We start from the raw sequence: 14,227 nt of genomic DNA, 5'->3' as shown, positions 1-14,227 counted from the left end.
GACCCAACATAGATTGGGAGACCACTTCACCGAGCATCTACGCTCCGTCCGCCAGGACAAGCAGGATCTCCCAGTGGCCACCCATTTTAATTCCACCTCCCATTCCCATTCCGATATGTCCATCCATGGCCTCCTCTACTGTCGTGATGAGGCCATGCTCGGGTTGGAGGAACAACACCTTACATTCCTTCTGGGTAGCCTCCAACCTGATGGTATGAACATTGACTTCTCAAACTTCTGGTAATGACCCCCACTTCACCATTTCCCATCCCCTCTTCCCCCGTCTCACCTCATCTCCTTTTCCACCCATCACCTCCCTCTGGTGCTCCTCCCCCCACTTTTCCTCCTTCCATGGCCTTCTGTCTCCTTCACCAATCAACTTCCCAGCTCTTTACTTCATCACCTATCGCCTCGTGTTTCTCCCTTCCCTCCCTCCCACCTTTTAAATCTACCCCTCAGCTTTATTTTTCCTCCAGTCCTGCCAAAGGGTTTCGGCCTGAAACGTCGACTGTTTATTCCTTTCCACAGATGCTGCCCAGCCCGCTGAGTTCCTCCAGCATCTGGTGTGATTTAACCGAAACAATACGTCTTTGGACTAGGGAAGGGAGCTAGAGCACCCGGAGTAAACCCCACACACCCTACAGGGAAGATGCAAAGAGGCTCCTTACGGAACTGGGACTCCCAACTCCGGAATGCACCGTTAACGTCTCGCTTACCGCTACACCACCCTGGCGCCCTATTACGCCTCCTCATAGTAGCCATTTCCACCATTTTGGTCTCAGGCCGTTCAATAGCGCTGTTGTTCGGGACCCAGGGTCAATGAGATCGGGTCGTTCTGTGCACAAATAATTACTGTCATTTTCTCGACTCGACTCTGAACAACGCAAAGTACATTTATTATCAAAGTACGTGCACAGTATGCAAACCCTGAAATTCGTCTTCTCCACAGACAGCCACCAAACAAAGAAAACTCATGGAAGCTGTTCAGAGAAAGACATCAAACCCCCTCTCCGCGCCAAAAAACTCCTCTCAAAACAAAACAAACCGTGCAAGGGGCAAAAAAAGATGAGTGTAAAACGCAGAATATAAAACACAAAATCGAAAGGGGTCCGGGGGAGTCGGTTCAGTTCAGCTCAGTTCAACCGAGCGCGGTGGCGTTCGTGATCTGCAGGTCAAAACTTCCCAAAACAGCCACACACAGGGGAAAAACAAAGGACTGACCAGAAATCAGAAACACGTCGTAACGTGGGCTGCGGAGTCCAACCCGCAAACCGCTTCGATTAGACCGCGACTCATCCTCCGACAGCGTCGAGGGAGAGGGAGGGAGGGGACCATTCAAATCCAGGGACCTTCTTTCAGGAGCAGTGAGTGAAAGGGAGAGGGAGAGACCGTCACAAGCAGACATGTCCTTCCCGTGTCAGCGAGCGGGAGGCTGGTAGATGGCGCTGAACACCCACTGGCCTCAAAGATTTCAACCATACTCGGTGAGAAGTGGAATCGATCGCGGGCTCTGCCCCGTCTCCAGGCCTCTCGGCCTCCAGGCCGCAAGCTGTCCCTCAGGACCTCACTGAACGCCCTCGGAGACTGCAAACCAGCCCCTAGGCCTGAAAGCGCACGGCCAAAACGTGTACCAGCAGCTCCAACAATAGCAGAGCCGCATTTGAAAGAAAAAGGCGTGAGAGAAGGGAAAAAGGTAATTTTGTGAATCGTCTGGAGGACGTCGCTCTTGGCCGCGCTGTTCGCTGGCGCCATTGTTACTAACCTCATTTGTATATGTTTAACGCTAGGGTTGGGGTAAATGAAAAACCTGCCATAAAGGGAAAAAAACCTGGTTTTGGTTCCTCAATAGTTGTCAGGAAATCCAGGAACGTGTGCACTTAGCCAGGGGTCATGTTCATGGCCTGAGCAAGGTGGTCATTCCTTTAGATGGGAGATGAGGAGGATTTGTGCCCACCATGGTCCCAAGCAAAACTAATCCTATCAAAATGCACACGATCCATAATCGTTCCATTCACTGCCGGTTCACTTTTCCGTCTAAATGATTCCTAAACTTTGTATTTTCTTCCACCTGCAGGGTGAATGAAGCACTTAACTCTGGCGCCTCAGAATAAAAGGACATCTCTTTAGGACGGGGGTTTCCAACTGGGGCCCATGGACCCCGTGCTTCATGGTGTTGGTCCATGGCGTAAAAAGGTTGGGAACCCTTGCTTTAGAACAGAGAGGAGGAGGAATTTCTTCAGTAGCTCTGTGGGATTCATTGCCACGGACAACTGTGGAGGCCGAGCCATTGGGTACAGTTAAAGCAGAGGTTGATGGGTTCTCGATTGGTCAGGGCGTCAAAGGGAAGGCAGAGAAATGGGGTGGGGGTTTGAGAGGGATAATAAATCAGCCATGGTGGAATGCCAGAGCAGACTTGACCCAATGGCCCAATTCCGCTCCAATGTCTCAAGGTCTTAAAAGGGGCGAATTAAAAATGTATCGGTGTGTTAATAAGAATAAAGTCTAATAATGCGGTAAATCTGCTGCAACACAGACAAAATGCTGGAGGAACTCAGCAAGTCAGGCAGCATCTGCGGAAGGGAGTAAGCAGTCGGCGTTTCTGGCCGAGACCCTCTTTCAGGAGCGGGAAGGAAGGGGAGAAGACATCAGAATAAAAAGGTGGGGGGAGGTAAAGGAGGATGGCTGGAAGGTGACAGGTTGGAGGGAAGGGTAAAGGGCTGGAGAGGAAGGAATCTGATAGGAGAGGAAGGAATCTGATAGGAGAGGAGAGTGGACCATGGGAGAAGGGGAAGGAGGAGATAGGCAGGTGAGCAGGCCAGAGTGGGGACTAGAAGAGGAGGAGAGAGGGAGGGAATTATATTTTTTTTACAGTAAGGAGTAATCGATATCCATGTCAGCAGGTTGGAGGCCACCCAGACGGAATGCAAGGTGTTAACTCTCAAGGACACGAGCCATCAAGTTTTACAGCAGTCGAATTTATTTATTTATTCTGAAACTCAGCGAGGACCAGCCCTGGGCTGACCGCAGGACAACTTACAGTCGCCAGTTGTCTGTGGGAGGGGAACCGGGCCCGCCCAGAGAAGGCCCACCCCACCCCCACCGTGCGGACAGGAAGAACGCACAAAGTTTCTCACGCCGGAAAACTGAACTCCGGACTGGTGTGCTACACCGGTAGTGGGCCGTCAGTGCACAGCAAGATCCCACAAGCAGCCCAGGGTCGTCCGCAGATAATCCAGTTCCTGGCTGGAAACGCCGAGGGCAACTCTGCCGCCCGTGGGAAAGATCCGTGTCATTTACTAACTCACCTCAGGGATGGCGCATCTGGCCACGCAGCTCTCACTCAGCCCTGGAACCGAGAGCGGTACCATCTTCGACCATCAGACCATAAGAAACAGGAGCAGAACTAGGCCATTCGGCCCATCGGGTCTACTCCGCCATTTCATCGCAGCTGATCCATTTTTCCTCTCAGCCCCCAAACTCCTGCCTTCTCCCCGTATCCCTTCATGCCCTGATCAATCTAGAATCTGTCAACCTCTGCCTTCAATATACATAAAGATGTGGCCTCCACAGATGTTTGTGGAATGAATTCCACAGATTCACCACTCTCCAGCTAAAGGTATACCTCCTCATCTCCGTTCTAAAACGATGCCCCTCTACTCTGAAGCTGTGGTCTTAAGACTCTCTCACCATAGGAAACATCTTCTCCACATCCACTCTATCGAGGTCTTTCACCGTTCAATAGGTTTCAATGAGGTCACCCCTCATTCTTCTGAATTCCGGTGAACACAGGCCCAGAGCCGTCAAATGCTCTTCACACAACAAGCCGTTCAATCCTGGAATCATTTTCGTGAACTTCCTTTGAACCTTCTCCAGTTTCAGCACTTCCTTTCTAAGATAAGGGGCCCAAACCTGCTCACAATACCCAAGTGAGGCCTCACTGGTGCTTTATAAAGTCTCATCATTACATCTTTGCTTTTAGTTTCTCAAAATGAATGCTAACGTTGCATTTGCCTTCCTCATCACAGACTCAACCTGCAAATTAACCTTTTAGGGAATCCTGCAAGAGGATTCCCAAGTCCCTTTACATCTCAATTTTTTAAAATGTTCTCTCCATATAGAAGATAGTCAACCCTTTCATTTCTTCTACTGAAGTGCATGACCAAAGACTTCCCGACACTATATTCCATCTGCCACTTCTTTGCCCGTTCTCCTAATCTGTCTAAGTCCTTCTGTAGCCTCTGTACTTCCTCAAAACTACCTGCCCCTCCACCTATCCTCATATCATCTGCAAACTTTGCATGAAAGCAATCAATTCCATCATCCAAGTCATTGACATATAACATAAAAAGAATATTCCAGTATTTCACATGTTAAATAGATTACAATGACTAATTATAATGTCTGGACTTCACCAACAACCAAAGGACATATATATGAGGTAATCTCCACAAGAGCAAAAGGAAAAAGTGAGGATATTTTTGTTTGCTAACAGAGTTAGTTATTTTGATGTGGATTGCTGCGTTGGATTAGGGTATAGAAATGTTATCTTTCTTGTAGCTTCACTTACCCTATGTGTGCTTGTTGTTGGGGCATACTCTGGAGTTAGGGTACATAGCAAGTATTAATTTCACCAGCAACCAATCTTTAGATTTGGATTTGAATGCGGGTATCAGCTTGGATTTAAATCACAGCTTAAAACAGTTAGACCTTAAGTGCCCACAGATACATGAATGCAGCCTAGAGTCGGTGAAGATTAACATTCATTTTGGGTGTCTGGAGTGTGGGTGCAAAGAAGGAGGTGTGTGAAAACTAGATGTAAATCAAAGGAAGAATTGTAGATATATTGTAACTGAAAACTAGATGTAAATCAAAGGAAGCATTGTAGATATATTGTGCTGTTACCTTTGACCTTTAGCATATAAAAATGTCAAGTAAATTTGGATCATTTCAGGCCCCTTCTTCCAATTTTGCTCATTTTTGCTGAGCAAACACTTCTATATCCACCAACTTCAGTGTCTCTCCAGTCACTTTGTTCATTGTTACAACACTTGTATTTTATTATATGGTGGTTGTCTGCTGTGTCCAATGGTGACTGGAAACCTGTGTGTGGGGAGGTGGAGAGTTTTTAAAGTATTTCTTCATATAAATCGTCGATATACATCTGTGGGCGACTGTGAATTGATGGTGTGGGTTTTCAGACTCTTCTATTGCGTGATTGTGATACCGTGCATGCTTTGTGCTGTGTGTGACTGTTAGTATTGTGTTTTGTACCTTGACCCCAGAGTAAGACTGTCATTTGGCTGTATTCATGGGTATTCATATGTAGTTGAATGACAATTAAACTTGAATTGAATACATGTGATTGTTCAGTGAATTTTCTAGTAATTACAGTATAGCTGCCTCTGTATTTTTCTAGAAACTTCTTAGTTTCCTGCACCAGGTGCTACACTACTTGAATCTGGCTATTTTAAGGGTTGATTGTAATCACTGGACTTTCAGAGCATGGGCTGACCCCGACAGCTTTTTCCTTTGTCCCCTCAAGTTCTCATTCTTGTAACAGTGAATAAAATGAGACCCCGAGCCAACAAGCTTTATGTCTTCATTCTTGACCTCCCAGACCTCTGGATCGGATCAGCAGCCAGCCGCCAATTTGCTCAGAGCTTTCAAGGGAGAATAAAGTCCCTTAAGTGCGGAGGATGAGAAAAGGAGAGTGGGTTCAGTGGGAGGGAGCTAGCAGGGTGTGCCAAATGTTCTGGGTGCCACATCTCTGAAGATTTACCCTGGGCCTGATGTATCGACACGATTACGAAGAAGGCACCCCCAGCGGCTATACCCCATTAGGAGTTTGAGGAGGTGTGGGACGTCACCAAAGACCCGAGCAAATTCCTACAGATGGAGAGGATAGAGAGCATCCTAACTGGTTGCATCATCACCGTCTGGAACAGAGGGGCCGCCGCACGGGATCGGAAAGAGCCGCGGAAAGTCGCAGACCCGGCGAGCTCCGTTGTGGGCACCAGTCTTCCCACCATCGAAGACATCTTCAAAAGACGATGCCTCAAAAGGGCAGCATCCATCATTAAGGACCCCCACCACCCAGGACATGCTCTCTTCTCATTGCTACCATCAGGGAGGAGGTACAGGAGCCTGAAGACACACACTCAGCGTTTCAGGAACAGCTTCTTCCCCTCCGCCATCAGATTTCTGCATTTACTCTAACTCACCACTTTTGCCCTCTTTTTTCACTAATTTATTTTTCTTTCACATAAGTTTCAAATCAATTCTTTATTGCACTGCACTGCCGCTGCAAAATAACACATTTCACGACATTTTTTCCAATGATAATACACCCGATTCCCATTCTGTTTGCGCTGGGAAGAATCAGTGACCAGGTCTGGCGCATCCCTACTGCGTCAGCACCACCTGGTGGCACTCATGAGCTATTACAACGCCACGCATTATCAACACACGAAGCAATTACGCGGTTGGAGCCATCATCAGACCCTGCTGGTTGTTTCTTGGCAACTTCAACACCTCAAGGAACTTGTTCCTGTGTTTTCTTTTTGTCAGCCCCTGAGCAACCAGGCCTGGGTTCTGAAAGCGAAAAAGAAAAGAAAAACTGTGGCGTCTCGAAACCTGGATTAAAAGCAAAACAGGCACTTCAATTGAAATGTTAAGTTTCTCTTTCTGCGGATGCTTGCTGTAAATTTAGAGAAGGCAATCTCATTGAGTCCCCTCTTCCAACTTTGCCCCCGTCTTCAGAGAGCACGCACGGAAGTGGCTGAAGGTAGCGGAAGGTATTTCGTCCTTTCGGCAGCGACCTCTTCGTGCTCCATCATCATCATGAACCCCTGTCGAAAGCAGATAACGTTCAGGGAACAACGACGCCAGGGAAAAATTATGCCCCATTGCGCGCTCCGAAAGTTCAATCCACACCAGTCCGGGTTGCGCCCCCACCATCCGCTCAAAACCTTCCTCCGCGGAGGTCCCTCTCCTCGTCATCGTCCGGCTCCACCGCGTAGGCGCTCTCCACCTCACCCGCCCGGCCAGCGCGCTTGTCCGCCGCCCCCTTGGCTCCAGTATTTATGTAGTGGGCCACGTCCTGGTCGTCCAGGGAGGGCAGGGCGGAGAGGAGCTCCCGGAGCCTTAGACTGAGCTCGCCGAAGGTCGGGCGCTGCTCTGGGTTCGGGAACCAGCAGATGAACATGAGGTGGTACCTGCAAAGAGAGGGCAAAGGTCAGAAGAGAGAGCCCTGACCCCAGAGACATCTGTTCAAAAATAATAATAGCATTAAGTACTTTATTGATCCTGCGTGGGGAATTATTTTGTTACAGCAGCAACATTTAATAAATAATAATAATATTAACTAATAATAGTACTGAATAGTAATATACACAATAATAATTTACCAACATGCAATAAAACAGAGACTATTCTACTATGATAATACCTCACTCAACAATATTAAGGCTACCCACATTGAAGATTAAAGATCCAAAGTACATTTATTATCAATGTACGCATGCAGTATACAATTCTGGGATTTGTCTTCTCCAGATAGCCACAAAACAAAGAAACAACATGGAACCCATTCAAAGATAAATGTCAAACCACACCGCTTCACTCCCCCCCAAAAAAAAATCAGGCAAACAAAATGAGCAAGAAACACAGAATATACAACACAAAATCGAAAGAATCCAGGCATAATTCAATTCAGGTCAGTTCTAGTTCGATCTGGCACTGTGTCGCTCGTTATCTGCAGGCCACCCCAATCAAAATCGCCCGAGATAACGACATAGAACGTCAAAATTTACTGTGGAACTGTCAAACACAATGTTTAGTTCTGTTTAGAGATACAGCACGGTAAGCCCGCGCTGTCCGATGACACCCGTATGTCTTTGGACTGTGGGAGGAAACCGGAGCACCCGGAGGAAACCCACGTGGGGGAAGAATGCCCAAGCTCCTTACAGACAGCAGTGGGAATTGGGTTGCGGGCACTGTAGAGCGTTAATGCTACGGTGCTGCCCACATAACAGAGCACGGGCACACTATTGCCCGGTTTAAAACTCAGAGTTATAATCAGTCTTCTGACGGATAAAGGGTTCCGTGACTCTTTCCCACCGGCTGACTAATTGTCGGTCGGTTTTTCATAACTAAATTCTGTCCACTTTAAGGGTTAACAGGTGACAAGCCAAATGGGTGAAGTTCCCCTCATATAGAGTCTCCCAACCCTTTTTTTTAAGCCCTGGACACCTACCGTTAACCGAGGCATCTGTGGATGCAACTAATCAAAACTATACTAGCCACAGTTCCCGAGGTTCAGAGTTCAAAGAGACTTCAGAGTACATATACCTTGAGACTGGTCTCCTTACAGGCAGGCACGAAACGAGGAGCCCATTAAAATAAAAGAAGGCAGCAGCAAATAAAAGAAGGTTCTTTTGCCCGCTACTATCATTTGATTTAAGTTAATTAAGGTGTCCCCTTCTGATTCTTGTATAATTGGTTTTGGTTGGTGGATTGTTGTTTTTCTTTTATGGAAGCTTGTACGGCATATAGCTCCGGGGTTGTGCTCCCAATGGGGTGTTTTTTCAGTTAATAGGTTAGTAGGTGTTCTTTTTTGTTCCCAAAAAAATAATAGTTTTAACATTTTGTTTTTTTCTTGTTATTATTGGTACACTCTTATTGTATATATTGATATGTTGATTTGATTACTTTAATGTATATTTTTGTTGATTTTCAATAATAATTAATAAAAAGATTTAAAAATGAAATGAAAATAAAAGGAGGCTGTCAAACACCCAGTGCGCAGAGAGGGTGAGAGGGAAGAGAAAACAAATCGTGCAAATGATAAAATCAAGCAAACTGAAGTTCACAACACTGGAGCCAGTTCAGAAGTCCACCAGTTGCAGGCTCCAACCTCAGTCCAGCACAGAGACGAGGAAACCCCGAACTGGCCCGTCTCTCGCCTCCGACTCTGGGACCGTTTCACCCTGGCCCGATGCTTAAATCATCCAAGCCTCAGGTTGGTCCTCACTCACGGGCTCGGGCTCCGCCGCCTCGATATGGCCAGTACCTGGCCTTTCGTAATTTCTATCAATAGGCACCCAGTGAGTTCCCGCTACCCAAGTCAGACCCTGGCCTCTGGTGCCACCCGCGTGGGCCTCCCCAGTAGCCCGCCCGGTTTCTTCCCACGTTCGCAAAGGTGAGTCGGAGGGCTCCGGTCCGTTTGTTTGTCACGCGCACGTCGAAACGTACGGTGAGATGCGTGAACAGCCCAAGGCTGTGCTGGGGGCAGCCCACAATTGTCACCACACATTCCAGCGCCCACGACGCTCGGCAGAACGCAGAACACAACAAGGAACAAAACAAAAGAACTAACAAGCCCCATAACCCACACACACACATACTCCTCCACCCCAAGACAGCCTTCTGAATGTCCAGCCTCCAATGGATAGTGTCATTGACCTAGAGTGTGGAAAATGTTTGGAGGATTGGGGAACTTAAGAGTCACAGGACACGACAGCACAGAAACAGGCCCTTCAGCCCATCTAGTCCCTGCCAAATTATTATTCTGCCTACTCCCATCGACCTTCACCGGGACCGTGGCCCTCCATACCCCTACCGTCCCTGTACCTACCAAAACTTCTCCGAAACGTTGAAATCGAGCTCGCCTGCACCACTTGTGCTGGCAGCTCGTTCCACACTCTCACCAACCGCTGAGTGAAGAAGTTTCCCCTCATGTTCTCCTTAAACCTCTCACCTTTCACCCTTAACCCGTGACCTCTGGTTGCTGCCCCAGCCACCTTCGGTGGAAAAAGCCTGCTCCTGTTTACCCCTCATAATTTTGTATGCTTCTGTTGAATCTCCCCTGATGCTTCTCATGGACGAAAAGTCCTAACCAGTTCCAAACTTTCTTTATAACTCAGGTCCTCAAGACCCACCAATTTTCTCTGTACTCTTTCCATCTTATTGCCTTCTCTCCCTGTAGGTAGAGACGTACTGTACCTAGTCGATGAGCAGGGGAGAATCTGTTACAGAGAAGTAAGCTGGAATGAATGGGATTGTAAGGCCTAGATAGAGTGGACGTAGAGAGGATGTTTCCTATAGAGGGGGAGTCTAGGACCAGAGGGTACAACCTCAGAATAGAAGGACGTCCCTTTAGAACGGAGATGAGGAGGAATTTCTTTACCAGAGGGTGGTGAATCTGAGGAATCCGTTGCCACAGACGGCTGAGGAGGCCGAGTCATTGGGAATATTTCAAAGTGGAGGTTGATAGGTTCTTGATGCGTAAGGGTGTCAACGGTTACGGGGTTGGTGGGGGGGAAGGCAGAAGAATGGGGTTGAGAGGGAAAATTAATCAGCCATGATAGCATGCCAGAGCAGTATTGACGGGCCAAATTCTACTCCAATATCTTATTGTCCTACTTGAACCATCCCCTGCATAGCATCTGTGCATTGTGATCGCTAATTATCGGCTTCAAAGCCAAGGGTTGAAGTAAAGGGCTCACGGACAGGGAGGATTGATTTCCAGTGACTGAATCTTTTTTCCTTCCATATTCACTCTGAAGGCCGCCCCGGCTGCTGGGCTCCATGCCAGCTAATGAGGTGAACTGATAACCCAGGCTTCGGGCCTGCTCCAGGGGATCGGATCTGAGGCCTCCATTTTGGTTCGGGATGCTGCTATTCGTTTCAGTTGTTGCAAGATTTGTATCTTTCTTTTAAATTTCTCCTGCGAGTGCTGGTCTTTTATTTTTAATTGGAATGTGTTTCTTCTTTCATCGGGTTCTTTCGGCTCCCTTGCTTTGTGGCTACCTGTGAGCAAGCAAATCTCAAGGCTCATACATTCTTTGGTAATAAATGAATCTTGGAATCCCTTCCGGAATGCTCTTTAGGCGTTGCTGTCCTCTTGCTTATTACGTCTGGCTACGAACCGCCTGAACTGGCTGCCACAGATGGCTGTGGAGGCCAAGTCATTGGGTATCATAGGAGCCAGGTATTTATTTTCTGTCCATTGGAGCAGTATATCCATTTTCTGTCTGTACTTTGTGGTGTGTTTATTATGGCAATCTGACACGAGGGTTGGGGCGGGGTAGAAGATAATGCGTATAGCTACATATTCTTGTTTTGTTCGCTGTTTAGTCCACAGGGGATGAATTTTCTTGTTGGCCTTTAATTGCAACATTATTAGACTGTGAAATACACTCATCAGTTATGCTAACTTCATTATTTCGCTAATTATTCAGCTAATTGGAACGCCTCGTTGCGCTGATTTGAACATGAAGATCGCTAATTTAGTTTCGTTTTTTTTTTTGATCGATACGAGATGGCCCGTGAAGAGCGTTTGATGGCTCTGGGCCCGTATTCACGGGAATTCAGAAGAGTGAGGGGGTGACCTCATTGAAAACGGTCGAATGGCGAAAGGCCTTGATAGAGTGAATGTGGAGAGGATGATTCCAATGATGGGGGAGTCAAGGACCTGATTAGAGGGACGTCCCTTTGGAGCGGAGAAGAGAAGAAGGAATTTCTTTCGCCAGAGAGTGATGAATCTGTGGAATTCTTTGCCACAGGCAGCTGTGGAGGCCAAGTCTTTATGTATATTTAAAGCAGAGGTTGATAGATTCCTGATCGGTCGGGGCATGAGGGGATACGGGGAGAAGGCAGGAGATTGGGGCTGAGAGGAACATTGGATCAGCCCTGATGAAATCAATGGGCCGAATACTCCAAGGTCAATCTCACCCCTTCCTTCCACGTGGCCCTCCATTTTTCTATCGTCCAGGAGCCTATCTTAAATGTCCCTGATGCATCTGCCTCTACCCCCACCCCAGCAGCAGAAGGATTGTGGCCATTCACCTTAACCCTGCATTGCCCCCCACCCCCCCCATCAGTTTACAATCCTGCCATTAGAGTCAGGTCACAAACAAGAGGAATTCTGCCGACGCTGGAAATCTGAGAAACGCACACGAAACGCTGGAGGAACTCAGCAGGCCGGGCAGCGTCTGTGGAAAAGAGTAAACGGTCGACATTTCGGGCCGAGACCCTTCATCAGGACTGGAGGGGGAAAAAAATAGCTGAGGAGTAGATTTAAAAGGTGGGAGGGAGGGGAGAGTGAAACACAAGGTGATAGGTGAAACCGGGAGGGGGAGGGGATGAAGTAAAGAGCTGGGAAGTTGATCGGTGAAAGAGATACAGGGCTGAGAAGGGGTAGTCTGATAGGAGAGGACAGAAGGCCATGGAAGAAGGAAAAGGGGGGACGAGTACCAGAGGGGGGCGATGGGCAGGTAAGGAGATGAGGTGAGGGAGGGAAATGGGGTTGGGGAATGGTGAAGGGGTTGTGGGGCATTACTGGAAGTTAGAGAAGTCGATGTTCATGCCATCAGGTTGGAGGCTACCCAGACGGAATACAAGGTGTTGTTCCTGCAACCTGAGTGTGGCCTCATCATGACAGTGGAGGAGGCCACGGATGGACATATCGGAATGGGAATGGGAATGGGTGGGAGGAGAAGATGGCGGCGCGATGCAGCGCGCGCAGCTCTCCAGTGAAGTGATATCGTATTTGTAAGTAGGATGCCGTGCACCATTCTGATTTGATGGAGACGGACGTGAGAAGTACAGAGGAACATCTGGAGACATTTCTGAAAATGCCCGGTTCGCTGCCACTGCTACTGTGCGATCGAGAATCTCCGGAGGGAAGGCCCCAAGATCCCCGGCTTTGCCTGCTGCTGGCAGCCGGGGTTGGGGTCGAAGCGTTCGGCAGAGATGGTACTCGGTACTCGGTGTCGGAAGGCTGATCGGAGGCTCGAAGTTTTCGGACAACTCAGAGTCGGACTGTGGTCGGGTATGGCAGGGAGAGTTTTCTTCCTTCTCCCGTCTGCGTGAGATGTGGGACCTTCGAGAGACTTTGAACTTTTTTAACCGTGCCCATGGCCCGTTCTTCATCAAGTTATGGTATTGTTGCACTGTTGCAACTATATGTTATAATTATGTGGTTTTTGTCAGTTTTTCGGTCTTGGTCTGGCCTGTGTTTCTGTGATATCACACCAGAGGAATATTATATCATTTCTAAATGACAATAAAAGAGGACTGCATGTCCTCATAATCTAATCTAAAAAGTGGAATTAAAATGGGTGGCCACTGGGAGATCCTGCCTTTTTCTGGCGGATGGAGCATAGGTGCTACGACGGGTCTCACCGACATACAAGAGGCTACACCAGGGACACCAGACACAGTACATGACACCAACAGACTCACAGGTGAAGCGTTGCCTCACCTGGAAGGACGGTTTGGGGCCCTGAATGGTAACGAGGGAGGAGGTGTAGGGGCAGGTGTAGCACTTGTTCCGCTTGCAAGGGTAAGTGCCGGGGGGAGATCAGTGGGGAGGGACAAATGGATAAGGGAGTCGCGTAGGGAGCGATCCCTGCGGAAACCCAGGGAGGGTGTGGGAGGGAAAAACGTGCTTGGTGGTGAAATCCAATTGGTGGTGGCGGAAGTTTCGGAGCATTATGTGCTGGACACAGAGGCTGGTGGGGTGGTAGGTGAGGACAAGAGGAACCCTATCTCTGGTAGGGAGGCAGGAGGATGGGATAAGAGCAGACGTGAGTGAAATGGAAGAGATGAAGTTGAGGGCAGTGTTGATGGTGTAGGAAGGGAAGACCCTCTCTTTGAAAAAGGAGGACATCTCCTTCATTCTGGAATGAGAAGCCTCATCCTGAGAGCAGATGCGGCAGAGACGGAGGAATTGAGAGAAGGGGATGGTGTTTTTACAAGTAACAGGGTGAGGCGAGGTATAGTCCAGGTATCTGTGGGAGTCGGTGGGTTTGTAATAAACACTGGTGGATAGCTGTCTCTGGAGATAGAGACAGTAAGATTGAGAAGGGGGTGGAAGGTGCCGGAAATGGACCAGGTAAATTTAACAGCAGGGTGGAAGTTGGAGGTAAAGTGGATGAAATTGACGAGCTCGGCTGGATGCAGGAAGCAGCGCCAATGCAGTCGTCGATGTAGCGTAGGAAAAATGCGGGACGGTCACCAGCATAGGCTTGGAGCATAGACTGCTCCACGTAGCCGACAAACAGGCAGGTGTAGCTGGGACCCATGGCTACACCCTTTGTTCGAAGGAAGAGGGGAGGAGTGAAAGGGGAAATTATTAAGATTGAGGACGTTCCAGAAGGTGAAGGAGAGTGGTGGTGGAGGGGAACTGGTTGGGTCTGGTGTCCAGAAAGAAACGGAGAGCTTT

General features: G+C 48.4%; 1 protein-coding gene across 2 annotated transcripts in view; it reads right to left on the bottom strand.

Annotated features, from left to right (window-relative positions):
* Positions 1-6,293: 6,293 nt before the first annotated feature.
* Positions 6,294-14,227, bottom strand: part of LOC140188841 (tyrosine-protein kinase receptor UFO-like) — an 87,448-nt gene continuing 79,514 nt past the window's right edge. For both annotated transcript variants that reach the window (XM_072245493.1, XM_072245494.1), the window contains one exon: positions 6,294-7,214. In XM_072245493.1, coding sequence (XP_072101594.1) covers positions 6,962-7,214 — 253 coding nt within the window. In that variant the 3' untranslated portion in view covers positions 6,294-6,961. The remainder of the gene's footprint in view (positions 7,215-14,227) is intronic.

The sequence above is a fragment of the Mobula birostris genome, chromosome 28, assembly GCF_030028105.1.
Source record: "Mobula birostris isolate sMobBir1 chromosome 28, sMobBir1.hap1, whole genome shotgun sequence".
Lineage (NCBI taxonomy): Eukaryota > Metazoa > Chordata > Chondrichthyes > Myliobatiformes > Myliobatidae > Mobula > Mobula birostris.
The sequence above is the reverse complement of the archived record's forward strand: the minus strand, read 5'-3'. Positions and strand labels throughout refer to the sequence as shown.